Source organism: Hemiscyllium ocellatum (assembly GCF_020745735.1).
Source record: "Hemiscyllium ocellatum isolate sHemOce1 chromosome 27 unlocalized genomic scaffold, sHemOce1.pat.X.cur. SUPER_27_unloc_18, whole genome shotgun sequence".
Taxonomy (NCBI): domain Eukaryota; kingdom Metazoa; phylum Chordata; class Chondrichthyes; order Orectolobiformes; family Hemiscylliidae; genus Hemiscyllium; species Hemiscyllium ocellatum.
Genome location: NW_026867485.1, coordinates 268,105 through 288,173, shown reverse-complemented (window position 1 = coordinate 288,173; position 20,069 = coordinate 268,105). Strand labels below are relative to the sequence as shown.

The following is a 20,069-nucleotide window of genomic DNA, read 5'->3' as shown; positions in this document are numbered from 1 at the left end:
TCGGATGCTGCCTGACCTGCTATGCTTTTCCAGCTCCACACTCTCGACCAATATTTCTACACTCTGTCCCCCTCCCTGAATTCACTCCCTTTCCTTTCAGTTGCTGCAAGTCAACAATTGAACGCCAGAATGAAAAAAAAGTGGAACAGGCGGTGAGAAAAGAGAGTGCCGTACTCACAGATGTTGGACAGAGGAAGAAAGTTGCAGTTTGGGGTAAAGCTCAATCTTCATTCAGAGAGACAGGAGCAGCAGCTGCTTCAGAAGCTCATTGTCCAACTTCCGCATTCAGACAATAGCGGTGCTCTGATTGGCAGGAGGACTAGACACCTTCCGGTCCTCCCGAGTTCACTATTGGTCCATCAAAAGTAGGTTATGAGCCGTTTGTGCGTACAGCCAGGAGCGTGCACAGTCTTTTGCTGACACCAGCGGACATGCGCACTGCTTGCTGACACCGAGGTGCATGCGCATTATGCTCTTCAGAGATGCTTACGTTCCAGACAGGTTTGAAGTGTCCAAATGCCGATCACTAACTGGAGGGCATAGGTTTAGGTTGAGTGGGGAAAGATGAGGGATGAAAAAGTGTTGCTGGAAAAGCGCAGCAGGTCAGGCAGTTTCCAAGGAGCAGGAGAATTGATGTTTCGGGCATGAGCCCTTCTTCAGGAATCGTGAGGGAAAAATCTTCTGGAAAGATGAGGGACCAAAGGATTAGAAAAAACGTGAGACATTTAATTTGCCTCAAGAAATGCCAGAACTACAGGACATTAGTTTAGGATGAGTGGGGAAAGGTTTAAAACGGACCTAAGGAGTAACTTGACTCAGGACTGGGATACAGACTTGAACCTCACACCTTTCTTGCATTGTCTGAGCTGAGATGTCACCTAATTTTATAAAATCTTAAGTCATCGGGAGAACGTGACTTAAAAGTAGTTCTGGGTTATACATGTTAATGAACCGAAACTGCAACCCATTCTAAAAAATGAAAGACTGAATTGCAACTGGACTTGTTCAGGAAATCAACTGCATGACACTGTAATGTTTTGTGATAAATTCTATGTCTTACGATCCTGCTCAACAACTACCCGATGAAGGAGCAGCACTCCGAAAGCGAGCGCTTCCAAATAAATCTGTTGTGACTATAACCTGGAGTTGTGTAGATTTTAACTTTATCCACCTCAGTCCAACACCAGCAACTCCACATCATTTCTAATTAACACAACCCACACCTCCTGGTGCTGCCAGTAAACTTTACAATGCTGATAAAATGACACAGTACCTGCACTCCTGAAATATTTGCAATTTCCAACAATACTAGCTACCCATTCACTGCTCCATCTGATACATGACACTGGAAACTTAGTGCAGGAGGCTGAAAGAAATGAGCAGCTTTAAAACAAAAACCATTTGGAGCTCAAAGCCTGCAATGAGAGCCTGAGCCCGGCGGTAAGTTCAGGTAACCCTTTATTGTGACCCAACTTTGTTACAGCTTCAGAATGTCCCCAGAAAAAAGGCGTAGAAAAAGTAGCTTTTTATTTAAAAACAGCTCAAAGTCAAAGCGCACACACGCCCTTTCTTAGCCTGTAGGAAGTATTGCCTCATTCAGCAATTTCAACGTATACTCTGTATCCAAGTAGGTTTCTCCCTGTTCATTTGCTGGGGAGAGGGAGGGGCCCAGTGGTGGAGAGAACGGGGGGGTGCAGTGTGGAGCCAACCATAGGCCAGAAAGGGTAAAGGATGCTGCTGGGACAACTGAGTGAATCCTTTCCCACAACGGTAGTTTCCTTCCCGAAAAATGACGTGAGTGAATCAGATGGGGGTTTTATCGCCCTTCACCACCACCCCACCCTAACTCCTCCCCCCCCCCCCCCCCAAAAAATGGCTTCATCGTTAGACTTGGAACTCTAGATTACTGACTGAATTCCAATTTCACCATCTGCCACGGCAGGATCCGAACCCGGGAGGCCCTGGAACTGGATGAATATTCCAGTCGATAATGGCACTCAGGCGTCACTCCTTCAATGCCCCTGCTATGGCACGTGAACTTGCTGGTGCCTCTGCAGCTGGGAGGAGCAGGTGAACACCTTACTGCACCTGGGGCAACTGAAGGGCCTCTCCCCCATGTGGACCTGCTGGTGTTTCTGAAGCGTGATGGCCTGGGTAAAGCACTTCCCGCACTCAGGACAACTAAAGGGCCTCTCCCCCGTGTGGATCCGCTGGTGGGTCTGGAGGTTGGAGGCCCGGGCAAAGCCCTTCCCACACTTGGGGCACCTGAAGGGCCTCTCCCCGGTGTGGGACCGCTGGTGTCTCAGCCGGGCAGAGGCCTGGGTAAAGCACTTCCCACATTCACAACAGCTGAAGGGCCTCTCCCCCGTGTGGACCCGCTGGTGGGTCTGCAGGGTGGAGGAATCGCTGAAGCCTTTACCGCACTCTGGGCAGCTGAAGGGCCGCTCCCCTGTGTGGAGCCGCTGGTGGATCAGCAGGGCAGAGGCCTGGGTAAAGGCCTTCCTGCACTCGGAGCAACTGAAGGGCCTTTCCCCTGTGTGGACCCGCCGGTGTGTCAGAAGGTGGGAGGAATCACTGAAGGCCTTCCCGCACTCGGGGCAGGAGAGTGGTCTCTCCCCCTTGTGGATTCGCTGGTGCCTCAGCAGGGCAAAGGAATTGCTGAAGACCTTCCCACACTCAGGGCAGCTGAAAGGTCTCTCCCCCGTGTGGATCCGCCGGTGGGTCAGCAGGGCAGATGCCTGGGTAAAGCCCTTCCTGCACTCGGGGCAGCTGAAGGGCCTCTCACCGGTGTGACTGCGCCGATGAGTCTCCAGAGCAGACGGGGCACAGAAGCCTTTCCCACAGTCGCCACACTTCCACGGTTTCTTCACAGTGCGGGATTCCTCGGGTTTCTCCATGACCGAAACTTCAGCTGCACACAAACGTGGGTACAGCCCCACCCTGCCGTGAATTCGTCTTTCCAGGCCGTATAACTGTTTCAGGCTCCACACTCACTGCGCTGCAATGTAGGGTCTCTCATCCAGTCCCACTGATTCTGAAAATGTACTCGAGCAGGAAGCATACGCTTTGCTCCTTCTCACAGAATCACAGTCAAAACTCGTTCCAGTCCCGATGTCCCAGTGTCACTGTCACACATTGACATGAAAGTGAGGATTGCAGATGCTGGACAGTCAAGAGTTCAAAAGTGTGACACTGGAAAAGCACTGTAGGTCAGGCAGCATCCGAGGAGCAGAAGAGTCAATGCTTCGGGCACAAGGCCTTCATCTGTCAATTTTGAAATTTCCGTCTTCAGATCTTCAAATACTCTGTAAAAACAGATTACAAAAGTCATCACACTCAGTGCAGGGTAACAATTCTGAACAAGCAATTCCACTTTCTGCGAAATATACTTTTCTTTTGTTATTCCACAAAATTGAAAGCACCATCCCACTCTCTCTCCCCCTCTGTTCTCACTCCGCTCTAAATCTCAAGGTGCTGACTCAGGATCTTACAGATGCAACCAACAGAGTCATAGAGATGTACAGCATAGAAACAGACCCAAACCCAGGGAAAAGACTTTGTCTATTTATCCTATACATGCCCCTCATAAATTTGTAAACCTCTATAAGGTTATCCCTCAGGCTCCAACACTCCAGGGAAAACAGCTCCAGCCTGTTCAGCTTCTCCCTATAGCTCAAATCCTCCAACCCTGGCAACATCCTTGTAAAATCGTTTCTGAACCCTTTCAAGTTTCACAACATCTTTTCATTGAAAGGAGACCAGAACTGCACGCAATAGTCCAACAGTGCTCTAACCGATGTTCTGTACAGCCACAACATGACCTCCCAAGAGTTCAAAATTAACATGAAAGAAGTCTTCGATAAGCATTTGGTACTTAAAGTTTGACAAGGCACTGATGAAATGCATGCAACAATCTTGAAGGAAGGGACAATATAAATTATGGCTTCCACAATTTCTCAGTCTTCCATGGACTTGGAGGAGGTGCCAGAAGACTGGAGAACTGCAAACATTGCAGCCTGGTTTAAGAAAGGTTGTAATGCTAATCTCAGCAATTATAGAGTCGTAGAGATGTACAGCATGGAAACAGACCCATCGGTCCAACCCGTCCATGCCGACCAGATATCCCAACCCAATCTCATCCCACCTGCCAGTTTAAATTTGGTGGAGAAGCTTCCAATAATACTTATTCTGGTCAAAATTAGTAGTCACATGGAGAAAGGTGGATTGAGTAGGAAGAGTCTGCAAGGTATTTCTGACGGGGACACTGCATTTAACTAACTTGTTGGAGATTTGTGAAGACGTTACAGGCTTGATAAGGAGAACACTTCAGCTCTCCTCTTTGTTATCCATACCGGCTGTCTTGGGGAGCCTGGTACCCCTATAGCCTTGACATTAATCCGAATGGCATGCGTTTGAGGCGATTAAAGCACCAAAGTGTGACTTCAGATTACTTGGCTACATTGGTGTCTCGGTTTTGCTATCCTATCTTTCCCATAAAGGCTGACACTGACTGTGAGCAGGAGTCTGCTGGGCACCACCTTCATTAATCAAAAGGGAAAGAGCTATTGATTCAGCACCTCAGTAAATCTTGAGGCAGTCTTGGCTCCTATGCACATGTTGGGATGCATGCAAGGAGATGTTTATATTTTGCTTCTGTACTTAGAATTCATAAATTGAAGCCAATGTACATTTTAAAAATATTCAAGATTAAAAGTACAGAGGAGATCAATATTATACAACAATCCAACAACCCCGTCCCAAGACAACATGTGCCTGACCCTCACAAAGCTGGCGGCTGGTTGCCCGGACAACCCGAGAGCTCCTTCCCCGGTGAAGTAAACACTGGGCCTGTGGGGCTTTTATTCGCGGCCTGCGGCCTCCCCCTAGGAGTTTATAAACTCCCCAGTCTCCCTCCTCCCGCGGTTCCCAATCCTACCCTGTCTCACTGTCTCCTCTCCCCGGGGGCAGGAGCCAGGTCTTGGCGCTCGGACCTGGCGACCTCCCCGGGATGTTTCTGAAACCTGGTCCTGTTCTGAAGAAGGATCCCCGGACCCGAAACACGTCCTCACATTTCTCTCAACACGAGCTGCCGGACCTGCTCAGCTTTTCCAGCGGTTTCTGTTCTTGTTCCTTCAGCCGCCGGCGCCATTCCTCTCCCACACTCAGTCACACTGTCTCGGTCCGGCCGCGGGACCTACACTGCACATGCGCCAACACGCAGGGGGCGTGGTCCAGACAACGTCATCACCAACTGAGGGGGCGTGGTTGGGGAGCCCTCCAACCAATAGGGGACAATGGGGGTTGGTTTTCCCCGCCCCCAGCCTCCTGAAAGGTGAGTTACTTTTTAATTTTCAGCCTGTTCAGGAATATTACTCCAGACCTTTGGAAAGCTGAAACATCGGGAAACTTCCAGACACAAACAAAGGGATTTTTAAAAATGAATAGAAATAGGTAAGGTAAATTACGAAAGAAGCCTAGTATAAAATATCAAAAGGGTATGCCAAAGGGAACAGAGTCGCTAAAGTAAATGTTGGTTCCTTGGAAGATGAACCAGGTGAGTTAATAAGGGGAACACTGAAATGACAGAGCTGCTAAATCAATACTTTTCCTCAGTTTTCACGTTGGAGGACAGCAGGACCGTTCGTATTGGAATGAGCAAGTCAAAGGCTAGACAAAAGGTAGAACTTAAACAATCAACGTCGATAGGTACACTATTAGGATTGAGTGCAAACAAATCCCCTGGGCCTGATGGCCTACCCTCCTAGGGTACTAAAGGAAGTGACGGTGGAGATTGTGGATTCATTAGTTACAATATTCCAAAATTCCCTGGACATGAGAAAGATTCATTAAGTTTATTTAATACAGAGATAGGCAGGTTCTTGATTGTCAAGGTGATCAAAGGACACGGGGAGAAAGCGGGAGAATGGAGTTAGAAACGTTTCAGCCATGATTGAATGGCTTCATTTCTGCTCCTATATCTTAGGATATTATGGTTCCAGTGGATTGGAAAAATGCTAATGTAATGCCTGTATTCAGAAAGGGAGACAGGCAATATGTGAAAAGTTGCAGACCAGTTAGTTTAACATCTGTTGTTGGGAAGGTGTTAGCGTCAATTATCAAGGAAGCAATATCAGGACGTTTGAAAAGTCAAAACTCTATCTATCAGAGTCAGCATGGTTTTATGATGGGCAAATCAGATTTGACTAAGTTCTTCATAGATGTAACAAGTGGATAATAGGGATCATGTAGATGTAATATATCTGGCTTTTCAGAAGGCATTTGCTAAAGTGCCACTCAAAGCATTAATTCGCAAGGTTAGATCATGTGGGACATGGGGCGATTTATCAGCTTGGATAGGTGACTGGCTGATGGGCAGAAGACAGACAGTCTGAATTGATGACTTTTTTTCTGGATGGCAAGATGTAACTAGTGAGGTGCACAGGGTTGGGTCCTTGGACCCCAGCTATTTACAATCTACATTAGTGACATGGATACAGGGATAAAAGGCTCATTTGCCAAATTTGTGGATGACACATAAATAGACAGGATGGTAAGTTGCAATGAGGAAATACAAACCTTTCAAATGGATCTAGATAGGTTAGGAGAGTGGGTCAAAATGTGGCATATGGAGTTTAAGGTGGATAAGTGTGAGGTCATGCATTTTGGTCAAAAAAACACAGCAAAGCAACCTTTTTTCTAATAGAGGGTTTGGGATGATCTGGTGCAGAGAGATCTGGGTATCCTCATTAATGAGTCACAGAAAACTAGCATGCAGGTACAGTAGATAAGAAAGTAAGTGAATGCAGCATTCACTTTTATTGCTAAAGAAATAGAACATAAAGGGAAGGAAGTGTTGCTGCAACCAAACATAGCATTGCTGAAACTGCACCTGGAGGATTGTGCCCAGTTTTAAACTCATTTCCCCTTATATGGTTATGGTAGGGGATTTAACTTTCCAACAGGACTGCCCTAGGTTTAAGGGTTTAGATGGAGACGAATTTGTTAAGCGTGTTCAATAAAGATTTCTGATTTAGTATGTGGATATACCTATGGAGAAGGTGCAAAACTTGACCTACTCTTGGGAAATAAGGCAGGACAGCTGACTGAGGTGTCAGTGGGGGTGCACTTTGGGGCCAGCGACCATAATTACATTAATTTTAAAATAGTGATGGAAAAGGATAGACCAGATCTAAAAGTTGAAATTCTAAATTGGCGAATGTCTCGTTTTAACGTAATAGGCAAGAATTTTCCAAAGCTGTTTGGTGGCAGATGTTTGCAGGTAAAGAGACGGCTGGAAAATGGGAAGCCTTCAGAAATGAGATAAAGAGAGTCCAGAGACAGTATATTCCTGTTAGGGTGAAAGGAATGTCTGGTAGGTGTAGGGAATGTTGGATGACTGGAGAAATTGAGTATTTGGTGAAGAAAAAGAAGGAAGCATATGTCAGGTATAGACAGGATAGATTGTGTGAATCCTTAGAAGAGTATAAAGGTAGTATGAGTATACTTAAAAGGGAAGTCAGGAGGACAAAAACTGGATATGAGATAACTTTGACAAATAGGGTTAAGGAGAACCCAAAGGGTTTTTACAAATACATTAAGGACAAAAGGGCCACTAGGGAGAGAATAGGGCACACCAAAGATGAGCAAGGCAGTCAATGTGTGGAACTACAGGAGATGGAGAGATACAAAGCGAGTATTTTGCATCAATGTTTACTCTGAAGAAGGACATGAAAAATATAAAATGTAGGGAAATAGATTATAACATCTTGAAAAATGTCCATATTACAGAGGAAGTGGTGCTGGATATCTTGAAACATGAAGATGGATAAATCTCAAGGACCTGATCAGATGTACCTGAGAACTCTGTGGGAGGCTACGGGAAGTGATTGTTGGGCCCCTTGCTGAAATATTTGCATCATTGATAGTCACAGGAGAGGTGACGGAAAACTGGAGGTTGGTTAACGTGGTACCACTATTTAAGAACGTTGATAAGGAAAAGCCAGGGAACCTGACATCGGTGGTGGGCAGGTTGTTGGAGTGAAACCTGAGAGACAGGATTTACACATATTCGGAAAGGCAAGGACTGATTAGGGATAGGCGGCATGGCTTTGTGCATGGGAAATCATGTCTCACAAACTTGATTGAGTGCTTTGAAGAAGTAACAAAGAAGATTGATGAGGGCAGCAATGGATGTGATCTATATGGACTTCAGTAAGGTGTTTGACAAGGTTCCCCGAGGGAGACATGTTAGCAAGGTTAGATCTTATGGAATACAGAGAGAACTAGACATTTGGATACAGAATTGGCTCAAAGTTAGAAGAAGGTAGTGGAGGTTTATTTTTTAAACTGGAGGCTTATGACCAGTGGAGTGCCACAACGATCGGTGCTAGGTCCACTACTTTTTGTATTTTTTATGCAAATGACTTGGATGTGAACATAGGATGTGTAGTTAGTAGGTTTGCTGATGACACCAAAATTGGAGGTGCAGTGAACAATGAGGAAGGTTACCTCAGATTACAATGGGATCTTGATCAGATGTACCAATGGGCTGAGGAGTGGTAGATGGAGTTTAATTTTGATGAATGCGAGGTGCTGCATTTTGGAAAAACAAATCAGAGCAGCACATCTACACTTAATGGTAAGGTTCAGGGAGTGTTGTTGAACAAAAGAGACCTTGGAGTGCAGGTTCACAGCTCTTTGAAAGTGGAGTTGCAGGTAGATAGGATAGTGAAGAAGGTGTTTGATATACTTTTTTTTATTGGTCAGAGTATTGAGTATAGGATTTGAGAGGTCATGTTGTGGCTGTACAGGAGAATGTTTCGGCCACTTTTGGAAGAAGTGTACAATTCCGGCATCCTTCCTCTTGGAAGGATGTTGTGAAACTTGAAAGGCTTCAGAAAAGATTTACAAAGATGTTGCCAGGGTTGGAGGATTTGAGCTACAGAGAGAGGTTGACTAGGCTGGGGCTGTTCTCTCTGGAGTGGAGGTGGCTGAGGGGTGACCTGAGGGGTTTATAAAATCATGAGAATCACGGATAGGGCGAATAGCCAAGGTATGTTCCCCCAAGGTGGAGGAGTCCAAAACTAGAAGGCATAAGTTTAAGATGAGAGGGGGAACGATTTAAAAAGGAACTAAGGGGCAACGTTTTAACGCAGAAGGTAGAGCGTGTATGGAATGTGCAGCCAGAGGTAGTGGTGGAGGTGGGTACAATTACAACATTTAAAAGGTGTCTAGATGAATAGTTCGGATTTAGAGGAATAAGGAGCAAATGCTGGAACTTGGGACTGGGCCAGATTGGAACATCTGGTCGGCATGGATGAGTTGAACTGAAGTGTCTGTTTCTGTGCGGTGTGACTCTAGAAGGCTATAACTGCTATGACCGAAACTGGACCTTTTTACTGATAATGTTCCTGCTGGATTTTTTTAGTGCACCCAGTTTCAGTCGATTTCTGGTGGGTAAAATTGGCATATGTCCTGTATCCTGGAAATTCTGAAATATAAAAATAAATAATTCTCCCTGTGAATGGTACAATCCACACCCCGTGATGTGAATGGTACAATCCTCCCCTTTCCTTTTGCCCCTCCACCTTCGAATAATACAATCGTCCCCCTCTGAATGGTATAATCCTTTACTCCCCCACAGCCATTAATGGTACAATTCTCCCAAGTCTCAATGGTACGATCCTTTCCACACCACCCCGAATGAATGGTACAATTCTCCCCCTGAGCTGGGATTCCCCAATCCCTTTCTGTTTCACATTTCCGAAGCCTTTCCCATTTTGAAAACAGTCTCTGTTTCTGGTCTTCCCACCAAAGTGCATAACCTCAGACTTTACCACATTGTATTCGATCTGCCCCTTCTCTGACCATTCTCCTGGCCTGTCCAAGCATTCTCAGCATGGACCCCTTTGGAACTCCAAAGACCCCTTTATGCCAACTCTCTACCTTCTGCCAGTCAGTCAATCCTCGATCCGTGCCAGCACCTTGCTCCTACACCAGGGACTCTTACCTTACTTAGCAACCTCCCGCACGGCACCTTGTCAAAGGCCTTCTGGAAATCCAAATCGCTCACGTCCATTGGCTCTCCCTTTGTCTAACTTACTCATTACCTGCTTAAAGAATCCTAATAGATTTGTCAGACATGACCTCCTCTTGTCAAAGCCATGCAGACTCGGTCCTGTTTTAACATGCACCTCCACATACTTCCCACTCTCACCCTTCCTAAAACCCTGTTAAATTTACCCATTTTTACCATAAATGCATTGTTCTGCTCTTAAAAATGAATTCAAGTTTAAAGATTTCATATTATGTATGTACACTACCTTTGCCCCTCGTAATATTTTATCCTTCTGAAGAAGACCTTCAGAAAAGATTAGCACAAGGTATGAAACTGACTGTGTGACTGCATCAAGTAAAGGAATTAGTAAGAATGAGAAATGAGCAGCTAAATATCTAAACCCACCCATGCAATGGTCAAGAAGGCACAACAACGCCTTTTCTTCTTCAAGATGCTTAAGAAATTCGGCACGTCCATGATGACACTCACCAACATTTACAGATACACCATAGAAAGCCATGTATCTGGTTGCATCTCGCCCTGCTACGGCAACTGCTCTGCCCAGGACCAGAAGAAACTACAGAAGGTTGTGTGCACAGCACGGTCCATCACAGAAGCCAACCTACCATCCATGGAATCCATCTACACTTCTCGTTGTCGTGGAAAGGCTGCCAACCTCAAAGACCCCTCCCACCCTGGGAATGATCTCCCACACCATCCTCTGTCAGGCAGAAGATACAGAAGCTTGAACACATGTACCAACAGGTTCAAGAATAGCTTCTTCCCTGCCATTATTAGCCTGCTGAATGGAGCTCTCCAATTTGAAATCTAATGTTGACCGTGCTTCTGTGCACCTCCTGTGCAGCTGTAACCCTGTACGCCTCACTCTGTCTAAGCGCAGTATGACCTGCATGTCCTCGTTTGCTCGGATCTGACTGTACTGCTGATAAAACAAAACTTTTGACTCCACTTAGGTACATAGCACAGTACCGGCCCTTTATCCTAGTCTAAAATCAGACTGACCTACATACCACTTATTGTACTAACTTTCATGTACCTATCCAAGAGTCGATTAAATGTCCCTAATATATCTGACTCTACTACCACTGTTGACAGTGCATTTCACATAGCCACCACTATCTGAGTAAGAACCTATTCTGACATCTCCCCGAAACCTTCCTCCAATTACCTTAAAATTATGCCGAGAGTGTGGGGTGCTGGAAAACCATATCAGGTCAGGCAGCAGCCATGGAGCAGACGAATTGACGTTTTGGCATCAGCCCTTCATCAGGAACGAAGTTTGTGGGCGGGGGTGCTGAGAGATAAATGGGAAGTGGGTGGGGTTGGGGGAGAAGGTAGCTGAGAATGCCATAGGTACATGAAGGTGTGTGTATGTGAGAGATGGTGGTGGGGGGGGAGGAGGGGGGGCAAGATGATAGTTCGGAGGGGGTTATGGTGCAGATAGATAGGAAAAATGATGGACATGTCAGAAGGGCAGTGCAGAGTTGGAGGCTTGGGACTGGGATAAAGTGGGGGAGGTGAGGAAACTGTTGAAATCCACAATTTATCCTGTGTGGTTGCAGGGTCGCAAGGCAGAATATGAGGCGTTCCTCCTCCAGGCATCGGGTAGTAACGGTTTGGCGATGGATAGGTTGGAGAAGTGGGTGGAGCTGATAGATTGAAAAGTTGATGGACAGGTCAGGAGGGTGGTGCTGAGTTGAAGGCATGGGACTTGGATAAAGTGGGGTGGGGGGTGGAAAATGATGTCTAGTATATGCAGTCCTCATTTTCTCCTCCTCAAAATTATAGACATTTGTAAGGGGCATGGATAGGGTGAACGTCCAAGGTCTTTCCCCAGGTAGGGGAGTCCAGCACTGAAGGGGCATAGGTTGAAGGTGAGTGGGGAAAGGGACCTGAGGGGCAATATTTTCACGCAGGGGGTGGTGCGTGTATGGAATGTACTGCCAGCAGAAGTGGTGGAGACTGGTACAATTACAACATTTAAAAGGCATCTGGAAGGGGATATGAATAGGAAGGGTACAGATGAACATAGGCCAAATGCAGGCAAATGGGTCACTAGATTCATTTAAGATATGGACTGAGGGGTTTGTTTCCGGCTCTACAACTCTAGGACTCTACGTCTACTTAGTCGAAACCAATTTCACAAAATGAGGAATAGGTCATTCACCCCTTCCAGCCTGTCCTGAGCTGTGGCCTAACTGCACATATTCCAGTGCAAGTTTCAGAAAGATTTCAGCAGCTCTTTTTAAAAATTGAAATGCGTTGAGACTTCAATGATGTTTCGGAATATATAATTTTAGCTATTCTCAAATTTTAAAGATAAGAGTTACTAGTGAACACAGCGCAAACCGCCCAGTGCTGCCAGTAACCTTTACAATGTTGATGAAACGATGCAGTACCGGTACTCCTTAAAAATTTACAAGTTCTAACGATATGAGCAAATCATTCACTGCTCCATCTGCTACACGACATTAGAAACTTAGTGCAGGAGGCTGGAAGAAATGAGCAGCTTTAAATCAAAGACCATCTGGAGCTCAAAGCTTTCAATGATAGTCTGAGCCTGACAGTAAGTTCAGGTAATCTTTATTGTGACCCAATTTTGTTACAGCTTCAGATCTCCCCCAGCAAAAAGGGGGAGAGAAAGCAGCTGCTTTTTAAACAACTCAAGGTCAAAGCGCACAAACTCCCCCTCCCTCCACCCCACCCCATTTTCTTTACTCTTGGTCAGCACTCTTTATTCCTGGTAATTGGATCCTTGGTACAGCCTTAACCCGTGGGGCCGGGAACGGGGGCAGTGTGGAGTGAAACAGACTGCTGTGGGTCTGGAGTCATGTGTAGGCCAGACCGGGTAAAGGATGCAGCTGGGACGACTGAGTGAATCCTTTCCCACAACAGCAGTTTCCTTCCCTAAAAAGGGCGTGAGTGAATCAGATTGGGGTTTTCTCCCCCACCCAACACCAGAAAATGGTTTCATCATTAGATTCTGACCGAATTCCAATTCCACCATCTGCCGCGATGAGATTCAAACCCAACAGATCCCAGAACTGGGTGGATAGTCCAGTCGATAATGGCACTCGGCAGTCGCTGTCAGTCTCCCTGCGATGGCATATGAAGTCGCTGGTGGTTCCGGAGGTTGGAGGAGCGGGTGAAGGCCTTCCCACACTCAGGACAGCTGAAGGGCCGCTCTCCCGTATGGACTCGCCGGTGGGTCAGCAAGGTGAAGGAATTGCTGAAGGCCTTCCCACACTCGGGGCAAGTGAAAGGCCTCTCCCCCGTGTGGATCCGCTGGTGCCTCAGCAGGTGGGAGGAATAGCTGAAGGCCTTCCCACACTCGGGACAGTTGAAGGGCTCTTCTCCCGTATGGACTCGCCGGTGGGTCAGCAAGGTGGAGGAATTGCTGAAGGCCTTCCCGCACTCAGGACAACTGAAGGGCCTCTCTCCCGTATGGATTCGCCGGTGGGTCAGCAAGGTGGAGGAATTGCTGAAGGCCTTCCCACACTCGGGGCAGCTGAAAGGCCTCTCCCCCGTGTGGACCCGCTGGTGCCTCAGCAGGTGGTAGGAATAGCTGAAGGCCTTCCCACACTCGGGACAGCTGAAGGGCCCTTCTCCCGTATGGACTCGTCGGTGGGTCTGCAAGGTGGAGGAATTGCTGAAGGCCTTCCCACACTCGGGGCAACTGAAAGGCCTCTCCCCCGTGTGGATCCGCTGGTGCCTAAGCAGGGCAGAGACCTGGGTAAAGCCCTTCCCGCACTTAGGACAGGAGAACGGCCTCTCCCCCGTGTGGACGCGCTGATGAATCTCCAGGTCAGACGGAGTACGGAAGCCTTTCCCACAGTTATCACACTTCCACGGTTTCTCCATGTCCGAAGCTTCAGCTACAATCAAACGCATGTACTTCCCCTCACTGCTGGGAATTCCTCTTTCCAGGCCGTATAACAGTTTCAGGCTCCACATTCAGTGGGCAGCAACAGTTGGGTCTCTCATCCAGGCCCACTGATAATGAAAACTTACTCAAACAGGAACCAAAAAGGTTTGCTCCTTCTCACAGAATTATAGTCAAAAATCGTGGCTGTCCTGATCAATTGAGTGACTGTCAGATATTGACGTGAAAATAAGGACTGTAGACGCGGGAGAGTCAGTGTCAAAAAGTGTTGCGCTGTAAAAGCACAGTGGGTCAGGCAGCATGAGAAGCAGGAGAGTCAACATTTCAGGCATCAGGCCTTCATCTGTTCATTGAGACTTGCATCTTCAGATCTTCAAATACTCTGTAAAAAGAGATTACAAAAGTCATCACTGTCAGTGCAGGGTAGAAATTCAGAACAAGCTATTCTACTTTCTGTGGAACACCCTTTTCTTTTGTTAGTTCACAAAATTGAAAGCATCATCCCACTGCTCCTTCATCAGGTGGTTGTGGAGAATAAGACCATAAGGCACAGAATTTATGGAAAGACATTTGTGTCCTGCCACTGAAATGATATATTGAACAAACCTGGATTGTTAAGTCTTTCATCTTTTACAATGGATTACAGGTATCATAAATATGTAAATCACAGAACTTCCTGTAAGGCACCCTCTCAAGCTAACATAAGGCTTTATAACAAAAGGTGACATCTCAGCTCAGACAATGCATTAAAGGGATGAGGCTAGAGTTTGTCAGTATCCCAATCTGGAGTCAGACTGGTTCTATTTCCAAAGCAGGAATTTAAAAAATATTACCTGGATTGACTGCCTGCATGAACTGCTGAGTCTCATCCACCAGCTGAAATGACTGGATAGGGAGGGCTTGATCCCCACAGTGCAATGAATTCCCACTTTCCACCAAAATCCCAAATGTGCACACTCACTCAGTTGCTCTCTCACAAATGCAAGATTTCTTCTGCTCCTAGGAAGAGCAAAACATCTATGAAACATCTATGGGTGGCATGGTGGCACAGTGGGCAGCACAGTGGCACAGTGGGCAGCACTGCTGCCTCACAGCGCCAGAGACCCAGATTCAATTCTCGCCTCAGGCGACTGACTGTGTGGAGTTTGCATATTCTCCCCATGTCTGCGTGGGTTTCCTCCAGGTGCTCCGGTTTCCTCCCACAGTCCAAAAATGTGCAGGTTAGGTGAATTCAAAATGCTAAATTGCCCATAGTGCTAGGTGCAAGGGAACGGGTCTGGTTGCGTGCACTTCGGTGGGTCGATGCGGACTTGTTGGGCCAAAGGGCCTGTTTCCACACTGTAAGTAATCTAGTCTAATCACGAAAGCTGCTTTGAAAGTTCAGTCTTCACAATCACACTTCTGCTTTCACCAAGACAATTAGAGTCATACAGAACGGAAACAGACCCTTTGGTCAAACTCGTCTGTGCCAAACAGATATCCAAAATTAATCTAGTCCCATTTGCCAGCATGTGGCTCTTATGGTTCCTGTTCATGTATCCAACTAGGTGCATTTTAAATATAATTATATCAGCCTCACCACTTCCTCTAGCAGTTCATTCCATACATGCACCACCCTCTGCGTGAAAACAATTGCTCCTCAGGTCCCATTCAAATCATTCCCCTCTCACCTCAAACATATGCCCTCTAGTTTTGGCCTCCCTGACCCTGGGGAAAAGACCTTGGATATGCACCCTATCCATGCCTGTTATAAACCTCAATAAGGCTGCCCTCAGCCTCTGATGCTCCGGGAAAAATATCCCATACCTAATCAGCCTTTCCCTGTAGTTCAAACCCTCCAAGCCTCACAACAGCCTTGTAAATCTTTTCCGACCCCTCTCAAAGTTTGAAAGTTCTTTCCTCAAGCAGGGAGACCAGAACTGGACGTACTATTCCAAAAGAGGCCTAACCAACGTACAGCCACAACATGACTTCCCAACGCCTATACTCAATGCTCTGACCAATAAAGGAAAGCATACCAAACACCTTCTTCACTATCCTGTCTACCTGCGACTCCACTTTCAAGGAACTATAAACCTGCACTCCTAGGTCTCTTTGTTCTGCAACACTCTCCTTCACTGTACCAGTCCTGTCTGGATTGTTTGACCAAAATGCAAAACCTCACATTTCTCTAAATTAAACTCCATCTGCCACTCCTCAGCCCACTGGTCCATCCAATCAATTCTAATTTATAGTCAATTCTGCTTCCTCTCTTATTCCCTCAAAGCTAAAAGTCTCCATCCCACACACTCTCCTTCCCTTCTCACTTTGTTGAGCCTAATCCCTGTTGTATCTCATCCTGAAGGGTCTAGGTGATGCTGATTAACAGGCCTATACTCAGGGGAGATCTAATTGAAACATACGGAATACTGAACGGCCTGGACAGAGTGGACGTTGGGAAGATCTTTCCATTGGGAGGAGAGACTAAGGCTCAAGGCACAGTCTTAGAGTAAAGGGAAGACCCTTCACATTGGAGATAAGGAGAAATGTCTTCAGTCAGAGAGTAATGAATCTATAGAACTAACTGCCACAGAAGGCTGTGGAGGCCAGATCACTGAGGATATTTAAGACGAGATAGATAGGTCCTTGAGTATCAAGGGGATCGAGACTTATGGGGAAAAAGCAGGAGAACACAGATAAGAAACTTAATAGCCACGATCGAATGGTATGAGCAGACCCAATGGGCCGAAAGGCCTAATTTCTGCTCCTATATCTGATGGTCTCTTGCTGTCCTGGACACAAAACTGCATGAATCCAGGTAAGATTCTGTTAATCCATTTTTTAAAATTAGAATCAGTCTGACCATTGTGGTTCAGACAGCCTCACACAGGGAAACTCACACCTTCAATACATTATCTGGGACGATGTGACACCAATTGGGAATGTAACTTTTTTAAAAAAATTTTGCTATTCACATATGAAAGAATGACCATGTTGGTTTCAGTTCTCAAAGATGAGAGACTTAACAAACAATCCAGGTCTTTTTTAATATATAATTTCAGTTACATCACACTGTAAACCTTTGCTATAAATTCTGTGTCTTACAATCTTATTCTTCACAACCATTTGATGAAGGAGCAGCGCTCTAAAAGCTAGTGCTCCCAAATAAACCTGTCGGACTATGACCCTGTATTGTATGATTTTTAACTTTGGACACAGAGCGTGAGAATTGGGAGCAGGAGTTGGCCAATTGGTCTTTCGAACCTGGACCAGCATTGAACAGACCATAACTGGATATGAATCTACCAAAATCTAGGTGGATAAGCTGGGACTTTCTTCACTGGAGCACAGGAAGTTGAGAGGTGACCGTACAGAGGTTTATAAAATCATGAGAGGTATACATGAGGTGAATGGCAGGTGTCATTTCCCTCAGGTGGGAGTTTCAGGATTACGCAGCAAATTGTGAAAAGTGAGAGGAGAAAGGTTTTGAAAAGACTTGAGGGGCAACTTTTTAAAAAAAACACGTGGTTCACGTGTGGGATGAATGTCCAGAGGAAGGTGGATGCCGGTATAGTTACTTTTAAAAGACATTTGGTTAAGTACATGAATAGGAAAGGTTTGGAGGGATATGGGCCAAACACTGGCAAGTAGGACTAGATTAGTTTGTGAATACAGTCAGCATGGACTAGTTGGACTGAAAGGTCTGTTCATGTGCTGTGTGACTGTAACTGTTCTCTACTGGTCTTAAAAACATTTTCTTGCTTTCCCCCATAAACATCCACTTCATTGTTGCTCAAAAAATCAGATGAACTCAGCCTTGAATATATTCAATGACCCCTAACTGCAGGAAGACATCCCCACTTCTGAACTCAATTCCTCTTGTTAATATACCACTTGCTTTGCTGATTGCTTGCTGCACCTGTCTGACAACTGGCAGTGACTGGTGTAGAAAGACACTGAGCCCCCTTTCTACATCCACATATCATTCCCTATTCCCTTGGGCCCAAAACATCGACTATCCTGCCTCTCGGATGCTGTCTGGCCTGCTGTGCTTTTCCAGCGCCACACTTACTGACTTTAATCTCCAGCATCTGCAGATCTCACTTTCTCCACATCTCAGTATATCACCATTTAAATAATACAATTCCTTTCTGCTTCCCCCCCCCCCCCCCGCCCCCGCCCCACAGCAAAGGCTACAACTTCACATTGTTGTATTCTACTTCTCACGTATTTTCCAATTGTGATCTTCTCTATGTTGGGGAGACCGAGCATAAAGTTGGGAACGGTTTGCCAAGCTTCGCAGACAGGTTCACAGAGGTTGACGGGACCTCCCAGTCACCACACATTTTAATTCCCCTTCCCACTCCCTTTCTGAAAAGACTATCTTAGGCCTCCTCCATTGCCACAATGAACCAAACAGCAAATTGAAGTAACAACACCTCATCCTCCGTCTGGGCAGCCTCCAGCCCAGAGGACTCAACATTGAGTTCTCCAGTCTCAAATAATCTCACTTCCCATCCCCCTCGAATTTCTACTCCTCCCTGTCATCAACCAGATTTATTCCTCCCATTGACCCACCAAGTCGGACCCTCCACCTGTCTTCACCTATCCCCACTTCACCACCCAGCCCCCAGGACACCGCTACACCCATCCCCAATCCTGAAGAAGGGTTACACGTGAAACGTCGACTTCTCCACCTCCTGATGTTACCTGGCTTGTTCTGTTCTTCCAGCCTCCTGCCTGTCTATTTCGTCAATTGCGACACAGACGTGCAGCAACGTTTCCAGAGTCTGTTCCCACCCCGATTCATTCCCTTTCCTTTAAGTTGCTGCAAGTCAATTGAAACCCTGAATTTTTTAAAAAATGGAAAAGGCGGCGAGAAAACAGTGACCTGTACTCACAGATATTGGACAGAGGAAGGAAGTGGGGTTCTGGGGTGAAGCTCGATCTTCTTTCAGAGAAACAGCAGCAGCTTCAGAAGCTCATGGTCAAACTTCCGCATTCAGACAATGGGGTGACTCTGATTGGCGGGAGGACTAGACTCCTTCCGGTCCTCCAGTACTTCCTATTGGTCAATCAAAAGAAGATCGCGTGCCTATTTTGGCGGACTGTGATGAGCATACCCGGTGTTTTGCTGACACCAGAAAACATGCGCAGTATGTTCTTTTAAGATGCGGGTGTTACTGACAGATTTTAAGTGTCCAAATGCCAAAAAGAAGAAAAGGAGTAGAGTCACAATATTTTTTCCCCTGTGGTTCGACATTTTATTGCTTTTGCATTTTGTCTCGCTGCTCAACTTTTGCATGTCTTTTCTCCTTGTTGAGACAGTCTCCCCGTGAGCTGACTGGGCAGAGCTTTAACCAGTTACACTGACTGAGAGGGTCTCCCCGTGAGCTGACTGTGGGAAGGAGCTTTAACCAGTTACACAGACTGAAGAAACATTACACTATTCGCAGGAGGGAGTGACTGTACACGTTTCCTGAGTGTGATCACACTTTCAGTTGTTCATTTGAAACACAGAGTCAGAGTCAAAAAGTCACCAGAACTGCGGAGAAGTTGTGGAAATGTCGACACTGAGGGAAGGGATTCCATTCCCTGTCGGCACTGGAGGTTCATCAGCTCAGTCGCAGTGCGGAGAGGCCGTTCTTCAAAAAAATTATTACAACATTATTTCTCATTGACAAAAACACATTTACGTTGCCTGATTACCTTGAACTTATACAAGTGCCCTATCATAATATCTTTAATAATAGCTTTGAACATTTTCCCTACGACATATGTTAAGTTAAACGGTCTGCAGTTTCCTGTTCTCGGTCTCACGAAAGGACTTTTCTAATCTAAAGAAACGACCCTGAAACTAATGAGATTTGGAAAATTAAAACCAATACATTAAATATTTCACTGGCTAGTTTGTCTTTCAGTGTCGAGGATGAAATCAGACTTGTCAGCTCGTAGTTCCAACAATTTACTCAGTACTACTTCCCTAGTAATTGTAATTTTTTCAGTTCCTCCCTCCTTTCAATTCCTGATTTACAGCTAGTTCCAGGGTGTTACTTTTATCCTCTCGAGTGAAGTCAAATTCTAGCTCTTTCCAATTCATCTGCCATCTCTTTATCCTCCGTTACTGAA

General features: G+C 46.1%; 1 protein-coding gene and 1 pseudogene across 3 annotated transcripts; both read right to left on the bottom strand.

The window, feature by feature from the left end:
• Nucleotides 1-275, bottom strand: part of LOC132807535 (zinc finger protein 721-like) — a 73,609-nt pseudogene extending 73,334 nt beyond the window's left edge.
• A 1,597-nt stretch (nucleotides 276-1,872) lies between these two features.
• Nucleotides 1,873-18,996, bottom strand: LOC132807527 (zinc finger protein 239-like). Of its 3 annotated transcripts, none has more exons than XM_060821637.1 (3): nucleotides 18,842-18,996; nucleotides 13,187-14,343; nucleotides 1,873-2,789 (listed from the first exon to the last, which is right to left on the bottom strand). In XM_060821637.1, exons 2-3 carry the CDS (start codon nucleotides 14,030-14,032, stop codon nucleotides 2,025-2,027), a joined length of 1,611 nt encoding a protein of 536 aa, XP_060677620.1. In that variant the 5' UTR covers nucleotides 14,033-14,343; nucleotides 18,842-18,996; the 3' UTR covers nucleotides 1,873-2,024. The 3 variants fall into 3 exon arrangements, with proteins under 3 accessions (XP_060677620.1, XP_060677618.1, XP_060677619.1); XM_060821635.1 differs by lacking the exon at nucleotides 1,873-2,789 and adding an exon at nucleotides 14,795-14,960 and having other exon boundaries at nucleotides 12,654-14,343; nucleotides 18,842-18,985; XM_060821636.1 differs by lacking the exons at nucleotides 1,873-2,789; nucleotides 18,842-18,996 and adding exons at nucleotides 14,795-14,960; nucleotides 18,651-18,665 and having other exon boundaries at nucleotides 12,654-14,343.
• Between the last annotated feature and the right edge of the window lie 1,073 nt (nucleotides 18,997-20,069).